The 18,528-nt window shown below is 55.5% G+C and overlaps 1 protein-coding gene across 6 annotated transcripts in view; it reads left to right on the top strand.

Moving 5' to 3' along the window:
* Positions 1-18,528, top strand: part of NTNG2 (netrin G2) — a 54,304-nt gene that overhangs the window by 11,632 nt on the left and 24,144 nt on the right. For 5 of the 6 annotated variants that reach the window (XR_008580041.1, XM_054849086.1, XM_054849084.1 and 2 more), the window contains exon 3: positions 12,047-12,690. Coding sequence is in view for 5 of the 6 variants with exons in the window: in XM_054849086.1 (XP_054705061.1) it covers positions 12,047-12,690 (644 nt within the window). In the remaining variant the exon portion in view is untranslated. The remainder of the gene's footprint in view (positions 1-12,046; positions 12,691-18,528) is intronic. The other variant, XM_054849083.1, reaches the window with a different exon arrangement.

Genomic DNA, 18,528 nt, shown 5'->3' with positions numbered 1-18,528 from the left:
TGTCCCAGCGCTGAGCTCCACGTGGATGCTGCCACCACCGTGTCCAGTCCTGCCCTTGGCAACCTCCTCGTCCCTTTTGTGGGAATATCCCAGTGGGAGAACTAGCACAGACTCAACTGGTTTTTACACCCAGCCATCCCCTGGCTAAGTCGGACGCTTCAGCTCCACGGTGCTGCCATTAAGGGGGTTTGGAGGAGCCCTCTAAAGGAGAGGATCGCAGTCCTGCTCTCGGGGACAGCCCCCACAGCAGCCAGGACACGTGTCAGGCTGACCACAGCACCATCCCAGCAACCAACAAACACCTGCTGAAACGTGGCCCCTAAAATAGAGCATAAAGCAGCCAAACACTTTGCACGCAACAGCAAAAGCAGAGTGCTTGATGCAGCAGACGCAGGAGCCCTGCTCGGAGGCGGAGGGGTGGGTGCAGGGGTATCTGCCACCCAGCCACCCTCCCCCTGCAAAGGCTTTGGGGCAGATCTGCACCTCCGTTTGAGGACCACAGAGGAGCCTCCGCTCCCTCGCCTTTCCCACCCTCAGCCTCCGTGTCCTGCCCTCCCCCATTCAAACTATCAGGGCCTCTCTTACAGAATAAAATATTAATAGCGGCGTAGCGAGCCTCTCTGCAAAGGCTGCATGTATTGAGCTTACAAGGCGCACAAGCTTTTAGAGAACAGGACACTTTTCCTACTTCCTAAGCATTTTCTCAGTCCTGAATCAATAATGCACTCGGAGCCCAGCACACAGGTCGCTGCTGTTGTGCTCCTGCTGGTAGGGGCTGCGGACATGGATGCGTCTCTGTAGCAAGATGCGAGGGCTTAATAATCTGGCAGAGAAGGGATGGGGCAGGGTCCAAGCAGCTTAATTTGTAGACAAGCTTCAGGGAAGTGCCCTGGGAAGAGCAAAGCTTGCAACTCTTGGGTACAGAAAGTCCAGGTTTGGAGACAAGCTAAAAAGCAGTCAACGGGATTAAACGCCTACGTCTCTGAACGCGTGCCCACGATCGCTGGCTCAGGGGTGTCTGGTTCATCAGCTTCCGATCTCGGGCTCTAGGTCACCCCGTAATCCACAAACTCACAAAAGGAAGAGTTGCAGGGGTGCAGCCTCGGCGGCGAGGCGGGTGCGGAGGTGAGCCCAGGGCGCCAGGAGGGACGGGGTTAGAGCGGCTCACCGGGGGATTAGCAGTTCACAAAGGAAGAGCTGCTCAAAAATTGTTCCATGGGAGGCCAGGCTGCGGGTGATGCGTGTGTGTGCCCAGCACAGGCGAGATTATCTGCTTAGGAGTGGAATTTTCCAGGCGGCGTTAACCCTTGTGTCACCCACAAATCGGCTGCACACGCGTTTTTCAGGACAAGGTGCCGGGCAGTGGATTCTGCAGCAGACGCTGAGCTGCTGCCCGGCCATCCCAGGGCTTTGGACGTGGAAGCGCTGCCCCGAGGTCACCCTGCGAGCAGGGTCCCTTCTTGGAGAGGTCACCTGTGGATGGGGCTGATTTCAGTCTGGAGGTTAAAACGCATCATGTCACCAGATTTTCTGGCTGTTTCTGGCTTAGCCAGAGCGGGCACGAAGGGATTTGTGTCTGTGCACGAGTGGTGCCGGCTGCATTGCGAGGGTCGCAGGGGACTTGGGTTGGTCCTCGTGCGTGACAAGCAGTAGCTCCCTCCGGATCCTCCCTTTGCGGAGAGGATGCTGCCTGCCTGGATGTCAGCCTGCTGCAGAGGTGGTACCACCTACATGCAAAGATCGGTTCAGACCCTTTTCATGGAGGTACCAAGCAGACTACGGGGAGAGTTTCTGAGACAGCGTGGGGCAAGAGCAGAGATTTCCTTGACCCTCACAGTTTGCCTTGACCCTCACATCAAGGTTGGGTGAAGGAGCCAGTAGTTTGCCCAGCAGCAGGTGCCTGGGGAAGCTCGATCTTCAGAAAAGCGGAGCCCCCAACGCTCCCGGTGAAGCCCGGACCTGCTCCTGAAATCCCTTCCTGCCTCAGTTTCCCCACCTGCAGACAGGACATCGCGGTGCCACCACACGACCCTGTCTGGCACTGCGACATTTCCCCACGGCTGGTGGAGAGAAGGACATAGTGCTGAGCTAGGATGAAATACGAACGAGATGCTTCTCGAATTCAGAAGCAGGCTGGAGGGGGAAGGGGAAGAGCAGCCACGAGTTCAGGCTGAATCTCTGCTCTGGCGGAGAGACGGGCCCAAGGGAGCCCGAGAGCCTTGAACGAGCGGCACGCTGTTCGGTGAATGAGTATCTGCTTCAGGCCAAAGGGAAGAGGCAAAAAGCAAAGCAAAATGTCTCGCTGAGCGTGTCCCGGCGTGTGCTCGCTAAGAGCCGTGCTGCGAAGCCGGCGGTGCCGGTTTCTGCTGACTCACGCTCTCCCGAATCCCGCACGCAGGCGAAGCGTGTCCTCGCGCCCGTGCCGAGGGGTCACCTTGCGCTCGAACAACCTCCGATCCGGGAGGAAGGGGAAGGAAGCGGAGGAGCAATCAATCCCCCAAACCACGGCCGGGGGGAGGCAGAGGGAGTGACATTCAGCTGAGCCAGAATTAGCAGCAGATCTGTGGAGGGACCCCATTTCCACCCTATTAATAATTCATTCCAGCTCTGCCTTTACCTGCTCGTAAACAGCAAACAGCCTGTTACTGAGGATGGGTTTCTTCCCTTTTGCTGTCTCTGCCCTAATAAGAATCCCTTGGAAATGGCTGGGCAGAGGGAGGCGGTGAGGGAAGGGCACATGAGCAAGAAAGCCACCCCACCACCCACCAGCCCCACCGAGCTCCCATCCCATCCCTGGCCGCAAGGCTCCCTGCCCCAGAGCCCGCTGCATCCCGGCCGGGGCTGCCCTTCCCCTGCGGGGGTGAAACAGAAGTAACCCCTCACTGAACTGCGGATGTGCCTCGCCAGAGCCTGCCCACGCGCACAGGTTTAAAAACATCTCTTTGGAGGGTTACCACGAAGAAGGGAGCAACGCCCGCGGGGCGCGCGGATCGGGGGTTTGCTGGGAGCGTTCCCAAGCACCCGAGCAGCTCTCAGGCAGCTGCCGCACAGCAGCACCTTGAAGAAAGCTGTTAAGATTTCATTTTGAAAAGGCACAACTTGCATTCCGAGCGCCCCCAGCATCTCCGCAGTCCGACACCGTGGGGCTGGCCCCGTCAGAGACCCTTCCCACACGCCAACGGGCGTCCCAAAACAGCGCGGGTGAAGCTGTACCCGAGACATTTGCCGGGTTCAAGTCACAGCCGAGCTGCGGGGAAAGCCGGCACGGGCACCGAGGGACGGTGTAATCTGTGCAAGAGGAGCGGATCCCGGCCAGGCAGCTCTGCACGGCCTCCCCACGTCCCCCCACGTCCCCCGGGGCATCAGGCGAGGAGGGCACCCTTGGCTCACGGGGAAGGGCCAGCGCGGGGCTGTTTGGCTCGAGAGGAGCCTTGCGTTTCTCCTCAATTATCTCCGTGCTCCCAGCCATCTCTGCCAGCGAGTTATGCCACTTGCCAGCTGTTGGAAATAATCGCTCTAAATTAATTACGGTTGTTTCACCCCTCTGATCCCTCCCAGCCCATGAATAGAGTGAAAATTAATTGTCGGAGAGTATTTCCAGTTCTTTGGGAGTCCCATCCTGGCCACTGGCAGGTTATGGTTTATGCCCTGAAGCATGAGATTTAATTACCCACAAATGTTATTTTTGATCATAAAATCACCTTGTCTTTTCATAAATCCAGATAGAGCAGTTGACCCCTCAGGTCAGGAGCAGCAAGAGTGAAAATACCCCGTAATGACGTTAGGACAAGCCTGCGTGTTCTCCCAGGTAAATGCAATTCTGTTTGGGAAAGAGCATCGTGTCCTGGAGCAGTTATTGGAAGAAAAAACAAGGAAGCTCAGCGTGGCCCTTGTCAAAAATAGATAGAAAAGTCAATCTAAATCTAGAAAATAGATTTAACTCAGTATCAGTGGAGAGGGTAAAGGCAGTTGCCACCAGAGCTGGGTCGGGGATGGCATCTCCCCTACCCGGCGGGTTATTTCTTGGTGCTGACGGGCACCGGAGCAAACCCGCAGCCCGGCTGGGACAGGGACAGAGAACGCTGCGAAGTGCTGGCAGAGACAGGGATGCTGGAGAAGGGGACGGAGGCAAAGCGATGCCCCGCGGCTCAATCCCAGTGTGAATCCGAGGAACTCTGCTGATTGTAAAGCAGCAGGAAAGCAAACGCACCGAGATGATCATTTCAGCTTTATCCTGCAACCTCCTGAGCAAACAGATCCAGCTTGGTGCTGGATGGGGAACGGCAAGGGGAGAAGCCAATGGTGCAAAATAAAACTTAGCGGGGAATGTATGCAGAGCACCCGCGGGAGAGGCAGCGATGGAGCGGGCTGGTCCCTGCTGCCCTCTACGACTTGGGGACCCCCATCTCCCACGGCCATCGGTCCTCCCCGTGACTTGTTCAGGGAAGGGGAGGCTGCAGGACACCCGCGGCAGCACCGGTCCACGGCAGGGATGTTAGCAGGGCAGGAGGGATCAGGTGCACGCGAGGATTTTGCCAATGCGGTTGTTTTGCAGGATCTGGAGGAAATTTGATACCGACTTAAGGACTTAGTTGCTGTGCGAGGCAACGCGGGGACTTTGTGAACCTCATCGGCCAACCTTTAAGCAGAAAATCAAAGGCAGGGTCGTAGGGGCACTGCGAGAAGCAGAAGGGCCTTGGGATGCACCCAACAGCTCCTTAAGCATCATGGATGGATGAGGCGGGTGCTAAGGAGGGGATTGTCCCCTCCTGGGGGGAGGTTGAGACAGAGATGTCCTTGGCTGCATGCACTCCCAAGAAGGAAGGAAGGAAGGAGGTTTCTGTGCTGTCGCCTGCCCCACTGAAATCACTCCAGCAACTGCCCAACTCTCTGCCCACCAAAACGCTGTTCTGCACAGGGATGTTTTTCCCCTGAATTACTTGTGCCGCTCAGAAAAACTGGATGAAAACGTGTAGGTAAGAGGGGCAGCGCCATGCAGACCCTCCTCACCCACAGCCCCTCCGCCGGTCCCGGCTGCCCCGCCAAGGCCAGGAGGGACAGCCTTCGGTGGGCACCAGACCTCCTCCTGTCTGCTCCAGCAGCCTGGTTGTTAAGCAGATCTCTCATTTCAGAGTCTGCAGCAAGCTCCTCCTCGGTCAACGGAGCCAGACCTGTCTCTTCAGGCTACGGAGGGGGCGACCAAACGGCGCCCAGTCCCAACCGTTGTCAGGGCTTGCAGGAAAGCCTGGAGACACACACGGTCTGAGAGCTGTCTGGTTGGGTTTGAGAGCCAGTTCTTGGGGAAAAAACACACTACAAAAGAGAGGACCCAAGAGAAACTCACACAACAGAATAGATCTTTGTGCCAAAGAAATGCATTTAACTTTTTGTCCCCTTTGATAAAAATACTCCTATAAAAAAAAAAAACGAGGATTTCTCCCTCCCCCCCCACAACTAAAAAAATTTAAAAATTGGATCTCAAAACCAGCACAAGTTGATAAGACCTCGTCATTACTCTTATTAGGAGACTGACTATAATTAAAACCAAGTTAGTCCCAGGGTGACCTAGGTTGTAGCAGAGGCCTCAGCTTAACACAATTCCATCAAGCAGAAGAGACCCCTGAAGGCAAAGCAACTCCTGGGGGTTCCCTGGGCCAGGACACCATTAAACGAACCACACCAGGTTATGAGAGCTGTGATGAGCATCCTTGGCCCAGCAGTACTAACTTTCACATCATCTACTTATTTTTCCTTGCTCAAATCTTGGGTTCCCCCCCCCCAATATTATTATTATTTTTATTATTTTTCTTCATTGTGTAGCTAATGATAGCAATTGCTTTCCAGCTTCCCTTTGGCATGGAAATCTAAAAGCTGCAGTTTTATTTCTGTGCAGCTTTCACCATTCACAGCAGATGTCTAGTTTGTTTTAAATATTCAACAGCTTAATGATTAATCAAGTAATTTCACCTACAAAAATATATAATTTTATGCTATGAGGCTTAAAAATGGCATTATCTGCCAGGAAAAAAAAAGCAAAACAACTTTGTGCATTCATTAAGAGCCCTAGAAACCAGCTGGGCTTTGTAAAACCGGGGCCTTTTATTGCGGCTGTTTTCCCCCCACCTCATTCCCTCCCTCCCCAGCAAGGTGGGGAATAGCTTTGCTGCAGCATCCTGGATCCCTGTCATCACGCCTTGTCAGAGCAATATCTTGTTTCTTAAGAAATCCTCTTCAAGGAGCAAGTCCCCGCTGTCACCTTCAGAAAGTCCTTTTTGCAGCATTTCTGCCCAGCACCGACCCCAGGCACCGAGAAGAGGCAAAACCCAAGGGCTGGGTTTGCACTCACCAGGACTGGGACATATTTCCAGCTCGAGAAGTTGGCCCATGTGAACATCATGAGGTTCAACGAGGCCAAGTGCAAGGTCCTACACCTGGGTCAGGGCAAACCCCAGCATCAATACCAGCTGGGGGATGAAGGGATTGAGAGCAGCCCTGAGGAGGAGGACTTGGGGGTGCTGGTGGATGAAAAATCTGGACATGACCCAGCAACATGTGCTCGCAGCCCAGAAAGTCAACCATATCCTGGGCTGCATCCCCAGCAGCATGACCAGCAGGTCAACGGAGGGGATTCTGCCCCTCTGCTCTGGTGAGACACCCCCCCCCCCACCCCCAATACTGCATCCAGCTTGGGGGTCCCCAGTACAGGAAAGACATGGAGCTGTTGGAGTGAGTCCAGAGGAGGCCACAAAGATGGTCAGAGCACCTCTCCTGTGAGGAAAGGCTGAGAGAGTTGGGGTTGTTCAGCCTGGAGAGACCTTACTGTGGCCTTTCAATACTTAAAGGGGGCTTATAAGAAAGATGGGGAAAGACTTTTTAGCAGGGCCTGTAGCAATAGGACAAGGGGTAATGGTTTTGAACTAAAAGAGGGTAGATTCAGACTAGGTGTTAGGAAGAAATTCTTTACCATGAGGTGGTGAAACACTGGAACAGGTTTCCTGGAGAGGTGGTAGATGCCCCATCCCTGGAAACACTCAAGGTCAGGCTGGACAAGGTTCTGAGCAACCTGATCTAGTTGAAGATGTCCCTGCTCATTGCAGGGGGAGTAGACTAGATGACCTTTAAAGATCCCTTCCGACTCAAACCATTTCCTCCATGGAGGCACAATCTTGCTATGATGCCATTCGTTAGGACAACTTGTCCACAACAAGGCTCTTGCAATTTGCCCCCAAGGATTTGCCCCTTGCTGGGACTAAGCAAGGTTGCGGTGCTCTTTGATGCACCCTCAAGAAACAAGCAACCAGAAGAGCATGCTGGAGAGCCGGAAACCTGCAACATCTAGTTGCCGTGAGGACACTCACAACTGATTTAATAGCATGAGACTCAAAGTGAACTGGTTTATTTTAAGCTCGCTGAGACCAAGTTTGCCTGGCTAATGCATTCTGACTTTTAGATTGAAGACCTAAATATCTTGAGACTTTGGACAGATTCTTTGGAGGACACACAGCTTGGAGGAGGAAACCAGATTCAAAAATAATACCTGGAATTGTTTCAATAGTGCTATAACTGATCTTACGAGGACCAACAGAGCAGCCAAAGTATGGCCATCTGTTTCCGCTCCCCCCTGCCCTCCCGGCTGACTTCAAACCACCCCACCAGCAGAAAATGCACTGAGCATCCCATGGAGGAAGGACAATTCAATAAACCTAAAACCAAAAAGGAACACTTCATTTTAGCAGAGGAAGCTGTAGTGGCGTGACTCACTCGGTGGCTTTTGAGGCTCTCCCCCATCTTTCAGCACTGTCACTTAGAGGTTATTTTTGTGTTGCCCTGTTACAACCATGCAGCTCTTGAGCCGCGTGCCACTCCAGAGCATCAGGCTGGTTAAAGACATCTTTGGGCTTGCTTGCCTGCTGGGCTGAGTTTGTTTACAGGTTGAGATGTACAGGAGCCATCAGGGATTGTGCACCTCCATTCCCTGATCTCTGGGACGAGCATATGGGAGACAGGCGGAGTTTTGGCTCCGCTTCTTCCTGCTCTTGACCCGCCAGGTCCCCTGCCAGGGACATGCCTGGCCAGCCCTGTCCATCCAGACGGGACACTGGGAGGGGGATCACACTTGTCAGACTCAGTTGCCTCCCTCACTGCTCCTGGGAAACCTGTCCCACCTCCCACCCTTTAATGGTCTGGGTAATGTTTTGTTATTGTGGTTTGGTCACAGAGTCCTTCCCCATGTATAATTTGGCCACTGCTTAAAGAAGCCTCCAAAGAAAGCTGTGACAGGAGTACCATCCATAGCCCTGAAGGTGAAGCTGGCCACCGTGGCCACGCTGGGGACAGCTCTAGCAGCAAATACTCAGTGGAATTCATCTCACGTCAGCTCGGGGGCTTTGGCAGCCCCACGGCTGCTGCACGCGAGGGAAGGAAGCCACACAGCAAGAGCGCTCTTGCCAGGACGGCTCCATGCACACAGACTGGTCTGAGCAGCAAGGCGGGTTTATCAGGGACTTCTGTGCTGCTGCCTCGAGCCAGTTCCCCACCTGAGCCCACCGAGACACTGCACTGCTGCACCCTCCTTCAGACAGGAGGTGAAAATGGACCTTCAGGATGGTCTTTTCAGGACCGTCCTGTTAAGCCATCTGCATGACCACATTGGCAGTAGGACCATACTGCAACACAATATGTTGCCTCAGTGCAGGAAACGTACTCAGAGCCCCCCACACTTCAGCTGATGGGGATTTTTCTTCCTTTTCCATCAGCCACCGCTGTAAAGCTGCGCTAAGAGGCAGTTACATCCCCCAGCAGGAAGCTGTGTCTCATTAGCAGAGGTAAACAATTCCTCTGAACGTGACGAGTCAGGAGAGCATATTAAATATGTCAATATCTTAGGTGGTTTTTTTTTAATTCCCGCTCCAGAACAGCATGTTGCAGCAGGAGAGGACCCCCCCCAGTGTGGCTCAGAGCCCTGCTGCACCCCGGCTGGCATCTCCCCTTGCTTGGCACATTTCCACCTCTTTGGGAGGGGAGTGGGGAGCTCCTGGGCAGGTGCCCTCACCCCTCGACCTGACCCACCTGAGCGCTCCATTCATTTCCCTTGCTCAGTCAGCACAGCTGCAAGCAAGTGAAAAATAATAAAACTATAGCCATTTGCTTTTAAAACATCCATCAAAGCATCCATTTAGTAGCCTCCTTGCTCCAGGGACGGGCACCGCACCGGAGCTCAGCAGCTGCAGCCCTTCCTCCCAGCACACACGGAGATGGCAAAAGCCACGCGTCGCTCGAGCTGAGGCTGTAACAGGAGGAGCAAACCCCAGCACGGCACTCGTGGCTTTACCGTCAGGCGGGTGCGTGTCTGAGAGCAAGACGATGTTGAAAACAGTATGAGTTTTGCCCCATTTTATCAACCGGCTTCTGCTGCTTTCCCTGGCAGCCTCGTGCATGCACACCCGACAACGCACGCTTTGTTTACAGGAGTCCCCTTTTCTCCCCACGGCTGCCGCTGCATCCCCTGCAAAGGAGCCTCGTGCTCACGTACGGATCAGCTGCTCGCTATTTTGTTTTATCCCCGCTGCTGGCGGAACAGCCTTCTGCCTTATTTACAGCGCGCTACTCACACGCTGCTCAGAAGACAGAATTATTTATGTCCTCCTGAGCTTTTCTAGGCTTCTCGGCGCTGTGGCCTCCACTCGCTGTGCAAACAGTTGCTCGCATGCAGCGCGTGTCTCCGAGCTGCAGGGAGGCACTACGGGCCCATTTTACAGATGCAGAGCGAAGAAGCTCTCAGTGGTTCCCAGGACATTTGGTTGCCCAACTGGAGGTGGCCGAGCCCAGATTTTTCCAAAGCACCTCATGTCACACCTTGTTTTCCACATTCAAAGCACAGCTGCACTCCACACCTGAGAGCATCCATTTGTGCAAGCCAGATCCTCTCCTCTGCTCTGCCCAGGGTATACGTGGAACACCCTAAAAGCAGGTTACAAGCACTTAGACTCCAACTGTTTCCCAGGTCAAAGCAAGCCCGTGGTGCTGGATCAGTCCCCAGTGCCATGGACACAGGAGCAGCTTCTTTCCACACTTCCCCACGCTTGCAGCGGGGCTCTCCCAGCCCTGGGACACAAGCAGCCTGCGCAGACCCCAGCCCTGCACCTCATCTCTTTGAGCCCCCAGGTACCAGCATCAGCTCCCTGCAAGCTGGGGACCAGCAGCCCCCAGCACAGCCCCGCTGTTGCAGGACGTCCCCGGGGCCAGGCAGGAGCGTGCTGCTTCCTGCACGCAGCACCTTCCCACGGGCTCCCGACCACGCACAAGGCATTCACAAACCAAAACACAAAACCCAGCTCAGTCTTACCTTGCAAGTGCACTGTGCTCAGGAGGGCCAGACCTCACACCCCCGTAGACTCCTCGCCTCCAGCCATCAGCTCTGAGCAGCTCCAGGTACTTTATCAGCTCCTCCCCTGCCAGGTGGCTCAGCTTCCCCAATAAGGGTCCCACTGCAGCAGAGCCTGCTGTCCTGCCAGTTCCTTTCCCTCCCTGATCCTCTGGATTTTAAGTGAGAGAGGGAAGTGAAGTGACAGCAAAGAGATGCTTTATATGCAAAAAAGATTTGCAGCGTGTTGCAGAGATTTTTTGCAGACAGTGCCCACTATAACGCAGTCCCGCATCATCCCCAAGGTAGGTGTGATCTGCGCGCTCCTGGAGGCAGGAGCTGCAGGGCAAGAGAGACCGCGGCTTGTAATGATGAACTTTAACACACGTATGGATGAGCAATAAACCCATTGACATGGCTAACCCTGATGCCCACCTCCAAAACGTCAACATTTGGTGCGTGCCCTTGACGATACGTCCTTAGCGCAGTTCGGTGCATATGTCCTTGCAAAACGTGTAAGGTTGGCTGTGCACTGTCACTTGTGGGCAAAATGGGATGCCTGGGCCTTTTCTCCCATTGCCCAGGCCTGCAGGCAACAAGTGACACAGCAGCGGACATTGTCACCTGGGTGGGATGAGCCATCCTTCCCACTGTGGTCTCTGTGCGAGGACCATGGCACCTCCTGCCTGCAGCTGGGGAAGGCAGCGCAGCTTGGGAAGTGCCTGTCCCCGCAGGCAGCGGGGCTGCCAGGCACAGCTACGTAACCTGGTTTCTGCAAAGACAGCCATTAACTGACGTCCGGTATTTGCCACAGGCTGAGGGCACCTGGACAAGCAGCAAGTGGCTGGGGACGGTGTTCAGGCTGCGGGAGTCCCAGATCCCTTCTGGGCGCTGGCAGGCGGGCACGGAGCTGCCTACCCCCTTCCCTTCCCGATTCCTTCCCTGTCAGCTCAGCCTCCGGTTGGTTTGGGTAGCACGAACTGAGGAGTGACCAGCAGTGGTCACCACGTGGGGCTCAGTGCGTGAGCCCGGCCGTACCTGCTCTGTTTGTCCGCGAGCCAGGGTGCTGTCCCGGGGACAGCGGAGACACCAGGAGCACAGATCGCTGCCCTCCCCGCTACCGCCCGGTCGTGTCCCAGCTCCCAGCTTGGGAAATCGGGTTTCCCTCCTCCAGCGGTGCTCAGAGGCGCTGGGGGGGGACACAGCGCGTCCCCAGCCCATTCGGCATCAGGAGCCATCAGAGGCATGCATGTGCTTTGGGGATTTCAGCCATCCGGTTCCTGCAAGGGAGCAGGGCTGAACGGAGCTTTCCGTAGGCTTGTAACTCGGCCAAGCTTAAGCGAAGTTTCTCAGAGACCGTCTCGGGGAAAGTGAAAGTGCTTTCTATGAAAATTGCCCCCGTGCCAAACTGAAAGGCCTTTTTCCCGAAGGGCCTTTTGAAGGAAACAGCTCAGCTGTTCTAGAAAAGGCAAAGCCACATATTTCTGTCTTAAATTCATGCTCAGAAACAGCATCATCCGGAGCCAGACCCCGGCATGCCCCAGTGCAGCCCAGTAGTTCACATTTGACACAAGCAGTGACTAAAACGGTGCGAGCTCGGCCGCGTGCCCGCGATGCCCACGCGATGCCCAGGCGATGCCCAGGCGTTGCCTTTCTCTCTCGTGACCGTTGTTGTTGTTCCAGGAGAACCCGTACCTGTGCAGCGATGAGTGTGACGCCTCCAACCCGGACCTGGCCCACCCGCCAAAACTCATGTTTGACAGCGAGGACGAAGGGCTGGCCACGTACTGGCAGAGCGTAACATGGCGCCGGTACCCGGAGCCGCTGCTGGCCAACATCACGCTGTCCTGGAACAAGAGCATCGAGCTGACGGACGACATCGTGATAACCTTCGAGTATGGCCGGCCCACCATCATGATGCTGGAGAAGTCGCTGGACAATGGGAGGACTTGGCACCCGTACCAGTATTATGCAGATGACTGCATGGAGGCCTTCAGCATGCCAGCACGGAGGGTCCGGGACCTCTCCACCACCAGTGCCAACAGGGTCCTCTGCACGGAGGAGTATTCCCGCTGGGCGGGCTCCAAAAAAGAGAAGACCGTCCGGTTCGAGGTGAGGGACCGCTTTGCCATCTTTGCTGGCCCTGACCTCAAGAACATGGACAACTTGTACACCCGGCTGGAGAGCGCCAAAGGGCTCAAGGACTTCTTCACCGTGACCGACCTGCGGATGAGACTGCTGAGACCAGCCCTGGGGGGCACCTACGTGCAGAGGGAGAACTTGTACAAGTACTTCTATGCCGTCTCCAACATTGAAGTCACCGGCAGGTAACGGCTGCTGTATTTCTTTGGGTGTCTCTTCTTGGAGAGATGAGAAGAGGGTTACTGCTAGAAAACTAAGCCATCAGCGTTTCTGTCGACCGATAAGATTATCGGTGTTTCTCCCTCTAATACCCGCTCTCCCCAGGCAGGGCAGCATCGGTAATAAAGCAGATGTGTCCTTGCAGGGAACGGCTGGGGCACCTCCAAGGCTGCCGCAGGATTGTCTGAGAGAAAGGCTGTGTCCTCCTGGAGCCGGTGCGGGGGGGAGCTGGGACGTGGCTCGCTTGGATGGACAGCCGGGCTCCGAGTTCCCTCTGAGATACCCTGTCCCCAGCTACGCAACCCCAGGCAGCCTCTGCCCAAAAATCTCAGGGGCGATGCTAGTGGATTGGGGGGGTAAGGAATGAGGCTCACCCCCACTAAAATCCAGCTAACTGCCAGTACAAGCAGGATGGGTCATCCCGGCACCCCTGGAGCAGCCCTGGCTCCAGCAGGTGAAGTTTGGGGTGAGGGTAAACCCCCCGACAGATCTGGGGCAGGGGAAGGCGGGAGGGGGTTTGTTTCTCCTGGGTTTTTTTTTCATTTCTCTGTACGATGCCATATGTTACGTTATGACATCAACCGAAAAAGCAAAGTAAGGTGGAAAAATGCCGAGATGGCTAATTTCCCATCCAGCTTGTGGATTCAGCTTGTGCGAGACTTACAGGCGAGAGGGGAAAAATCTCCCCATCACCCACCCCTCGCTAACAAGAATCACCACAGCGACAGAGGAGCCGTTTGTATCGGGTCCAAACTGTTTGCTTCTGACACTTGCAAGCAAAAATGTTTTGCAGGTGCCACCGGGGCCGGCTTTGAACGGGCTCCAAGGGGAAGGAAGCTGCAGCGAGGGACGGGAGAGCCCTTTCCTCCCGCGGGGGGAGGCAGGAGGCAGCGGTGAGGGCAGCAGCAGGCAGAGGGGCTCGGTCTCTCCCGCAGCACGGTTGCCTGTGCGCGATGAGGAGCCGTGGCTCCCCGCTCGGCTGGCAGCGTGTCGGGGTGCCAGCCTCTGGGATTGCTCGGGGAGGAGCCCTGGGGCGCTGGGGCAGACGGGCAGAGGTGCGGAGGAGCGCTGCTCCGTAATGTGCTTGGGTACAGGTATGTGCAGAGGGACGTCTTGTGCCTGCCCCGCAGTACCGCCAGGCGAACTAAACATGCGCGGTCCTCAGAACAGCTCATGGTGGGGCAGATCAGCAAAGAGCAGAAGGCAGGAAAAGCAGGCAAAGGCAAGCAAAAAAGCCAGCGAAAAGGCCAGCGCGTTGCCTTCTGCTGCCCCCCGGCCACAGCCAGTCCTGCCCCCTGCTCCGTTGGCCGCGGCTCCGCTCCCCCCGGGCGGCCGAGCTGCCCGCAGGGATGTGTGGTGTTACTGACAGCGGTGGCAAAGCTCAGTTCCCAGCCAAAGCCCGCGCTGACCAGGGTGGTTGGCAGGAAGGGTTGGAGCTGGCGTATCCGTTTATTCGGGCTGGTTGGGCTCTGGGGCTGGAACAGGGACACACAGAGTTTCCAGCTCAGATAGTGGTAAATTAGGATTAACTGTCTGATGCCCTGGTGCAATGACTTTTGGCTTCCAAGCATGGAGGTGACTCTGCAGGTAACCAAGGACTTGTCACTGCACCCGCAGCACCTTCAGGATACTTGATGCTTTAAGACACATGTTAAAATACTCCTGGTGCCCCGTGAATGCCTTCCTCCCCAGAGCCCGTTACCTTTCCTGCCTGCCTTGGGCAGGATGTGCTGCTTCAGCTCTTTTACGATCTGGCTACGCTGGTGGGATTCTCCACAAACCAGCACCGTGCTGGCTGTTCGCTGCCTTCCTCCCCCCACAGCCAGTCCCCCACCAGCCTTTGAACTCACTGGCCAAATTTAATACCATTTAATAGCAGCAGAGACTGTTTCAAGAGATAAAATCCCTACAAACTTTGTGAAAAGAGGCAACCAGAGCAGGGGAGAAAAACCCTTTCAAACACCACGGGGAGGGGGAGCACAACCTCTAAGAGACACCTGAGAGTCCGCAGCCACCTACATCCTGAGGACGGGGCTGCGGAGGGAGGATCGGGCTGCAAACTCCTGGTGGAAGCTGCAATGCTGCTTTTTTTGCTGGGGCCAGAATGAGAAGAGTTGGGGTTCATTGGTTAATTCCTGGCGGCCTCCCCCCTGGAGCTGGCGCGCTGCCTGCGTGGACGCCTGCCTGCGTGGACAGCTGCCTGCGTGGACGGCTGCCTGCGTGGACGGCTGCCTGCGGCTGCTGCAGAGCAGCGGCTCCTGCTCGCCTCCGCTTCCCTCTTGGCTGCGCTCACCACGAGCTGCCTGACAGCGACTCCTCCAATGCAGCAGGGCCTCTGGGAGGAGAGGCTTTTCCTTGGCCAGGGACAAAGCAAAGTCTGAGATCTGCTTTTTCCAGCCCAAACTCCAAGTCCTGAGCTACAGCGAGACCCAGCTTTGCATTGCTCTGGCTCTCCTTGGCTGTCCCTGCTTGCTGGGCCGGTCTCCAGGAGAAGGGGACGCTCATCCTGGATGGATGGATGAGGAAGAAGTCCATGCCTGTCCTGGGCTGACTCTTACAGCACCGATGGGTGCAGGGCAGGACGAGCGGCTGAGGAGCTGTGGATAAGTGGTGCATGAGGTGGAGAAGCTTCATGTGAATTAACTCTGTTCCTGTGATTATCCTGGTCCCAGCAAGTAGGTTTTTTTTCACTGGAAAGCAATCTAATTCCAGCTGTAAGCAAAGCCAGTTACAGTGCAGGGACTAAAACCAAATTAAATCTTGTGTATGGCTCAACAAGGGGTGGGTTATGAGAGGAAGAGAGGAGAAATCAATGTGAGCCTGACAGGAGCGCTGCACGGGGAAGCGGCGAGGCAGGGCAGGGGATGGACAGTGCCTCTTCCAGGACGTGGGAACAGGAGGACAGTGCCCAGATAAAATGGAGGGTAGTGTTAGAGACCCACTACGGGAGTCATGGAACACGAGAGGGAAGATGATGGTGGAGAAATGAAGGCTCAAAGGCAAAAAGCAGCCAGAAAATCCCAGCCGGAGAGTAGAGGTGCCGGTGACTTAGAGATGTGATCAGCCCTGGGAGGTTGGAGGAGCGGTGCCTGCCGCTGTGCGTGGCATCGGAGGAGCGGTGCGTGGCATCGCCTGTGCCTCTGTACAGCTCCAGGATTTTGGCAGGCAGCTGGCAGCACCCGCAGGGCGATGAGACGCATGGCAGCTCATTTCCAGTTGATGTTCACAGTCAAGGGAAGAGCAAAATGCTTTTCCCTCCGAGCAGACCACGAGCCAGAGTGGCTTCTCATGCCTCAGCCTTAACTGCTGGGTTCAGAGAGGTTTCTCTGATGTCCCTGGGCCACGTGTCCAGGCGCACCCTGTCCTTCACCTCTGCTTCCCCCCAAGGAAAACCGCTCACTGCCATCTCCCAGAGCTTTTGGGAAAAGCAGAAAGAGATGGAGCTAAGGACATGTGCAGAAGGGGAAGGAGTTTGCTGCCTTCTCTCCTCCTGTAGGCCAGAGGGACCGGGGCAGTTCAAGAGTCTGCCGGGATCTCTAGAGGGTCTGGTGAATCCTGAGGGTCACCGCTCCCCTCCTGGGTGCTGGTGCAATGGGCTGGTGCTTCAGGGCCCCCTCTGCCCCCTCCGTCTGCATCTCCTCCTCCCACAACCTCAGCCAGGTCCATTTCTCTGTTCATGGCCGACTGCATTTTTACTCTCTTCTTTCTTTCTTGGTATCTTTTTCTTTTTTTTTTTTTTTATTTCTTCCATCCTGTCCCTATTGATCTGCAGAGTAACTGGAGATGCAGAGGAGTCAAGACAGGAATAGACACGAGCAAGCCCTTGGCCTGCGTGCTCGTGTGTGCCAGCCAGGGTGGGGAAGGGAAGCGGAAAGACTTTTCCCCGCAGATCTCTATTCACCGCTTAGTTTTCTCCTCGGTGCAGCAGTGAGCTCAGTCGTCTTCTCAGGAATGGGTGAATGAGCTTTTCCTGGCTGCCGGGACTGACGGCCGGCGCGATGAAAGCCGCCGGTTCTCTTTCCATTACACACTATGTCTCTCCGGAGTAATTTTTTCCCCTTCATAACGTCAGTCACCACAGTGCTCAGCGGGGCACGCTCCATCACGGAGACATTAATAAGCTGTAATTGAAGTTAATGTGCTATGGCCAGGACATGTGGATCCAGTTAGGAGAAATCAGATTGAGCAGAAGTGAATCAATTTTAGGCTGATTATTAAGATTTCTCTCCTTCGCCCTCCCCTGCCCCAGTGCACGCTGTCTGTCTGTCTGTCTGTCTGTCCTGCCGGTGATGAGCAGTCCCCAGAGGAAGGCAGGAGGAGGGAGCGTTACTCAGAACCGAGCAGCGCCATGTAACAGTGCTTCGTCTTCGGCTTTGCTCAGGCCAAAGAGGCACCAGCAAGAAGATGAGGTTTCCAGTTTTGTAACAGCATTTCCTTTCCTCTCGTCACCGATTGCTTTTCTGAGAGTTTCCTTGGCTTCTCTTTTGCTTACACAAAAGAATTGAAGGGAAAGGCCCTCTGTGCTCCCCTGCTTTGATCCCTGCCTTCCCCCTGTGCAGTTCTTGGTGCTCTGTGCTGATGCTCTCCACGTGACTCGGAGTGGAGAGTTTGCACTAGTGGAGCAGGATGAATTTTCCCAGCCTGTTATCCTGGTGCCAACAGCCAGGATCAGGCACTCCAGACCTGGAGGATCAAGGCCATCCCCCAAAGCACCTCCTCCAATAAGTCGGGCTGGTTAATCGTCAGTGGTACCCACATGCAAGGGATACCTTTTTCTACATTCTTGGTGGCTCTTGAGATGCGGTGACATTCAGTGCTGTATCGCTGTTAAAAACAAAGCCAGTCCTGCTTAGTTTGGTGGCTGCCTACTGCTTCTGTCCTCCAGGCCAGCGCAATGACGGCAGCTCAGCGCGCTTCTCCCTGCAGTTGTAGTTCAGCTCGAACCAGAGGAGCCAGCGCAAAGTGCTTCCCATCTGCCCCCAGGCTGCATTTCCCTGCTTGGACATTCTTCCTCTGACGCTGTTGATGAAGCTGTTGGAGAGCCTCCAGCCGTAGAGGTTTGCAATCTTGACTTCTCTGACAAAGCCGTCTCTAAAAGGGACAGAGGAAAGAAGCAGGTTTGGTTAGCGGAGCAGTCTCTTGTTGAGGGTCGCAGATTTTGTGTAATGGCCGGTGTCCCTGTTGAGGGGACCCTGAGGAGCAGGGTGGGACCTGCCGGCTGCGCCACCACTGCTTTGCAGAAGGGGGACAGGCAGGGACCTGGGGTAAACGATCTGCGAGAGCGAGGGCTTTTCCAGATGGGTTTGCTCAGCCCCAGTGCCGGAGCATCGTCCCCAAAATAGCCATGGGCTCACCCAAATGTCCCCCAAGAACTGGCCCCACGCTCCTGCAGCCCGCAGCCAGCCTGCGCCCGCGCTCAACACCTTTGGGAAGACCATGACATCCACCTGCGCCTGGCCCTGCTCCTTCCCCCCGCAGCTCCTGGCAGCCAGACTCGGGGTCCCAGGAGGTAACAGCATCCTCGTGTCAAGGACGGCCAAGTCTGCGCCAACGGTGCGCCGTGTTCCTCGGCCCCTCCTCGCCTCCGTGCTGGGCAGCCCCGGAGAGCTGGATGGCTGAATTTCCCTGGCGTTCCTCCAGGCTGGAATTAGCTTGAGTTCAAGCAAAACCTTGCTCATGGTCATATAGTTAAATTCAGTTAATGCACAGCAACTGTTGGCTTGGCTTTCCTTGAGTCTCGTAAAGGTTTTTACTCCCACTGCAGCAAGATGGAGGGGAAACTTGCTGAGCGGGAGGGAGGGAGT

The sequence above is a fragment of the Grus americana genome, chromosome 20, assembly GCF_028858705.1.
Source record: "Grus americana isolate bGruAme1 chromosome 20, bGruAme1.mat, whole genome shotgun sequence".
Lineage (NCBI taxonomy): Eukaryota > Metazoa > Chordata > Aves > Gruiformes > Gruidae > Grus > Grus americana.
Note: the sequence above shows the minus strand (reverse complement) of the source record. Positions and strands in the feature narration are given on the sequence as shown.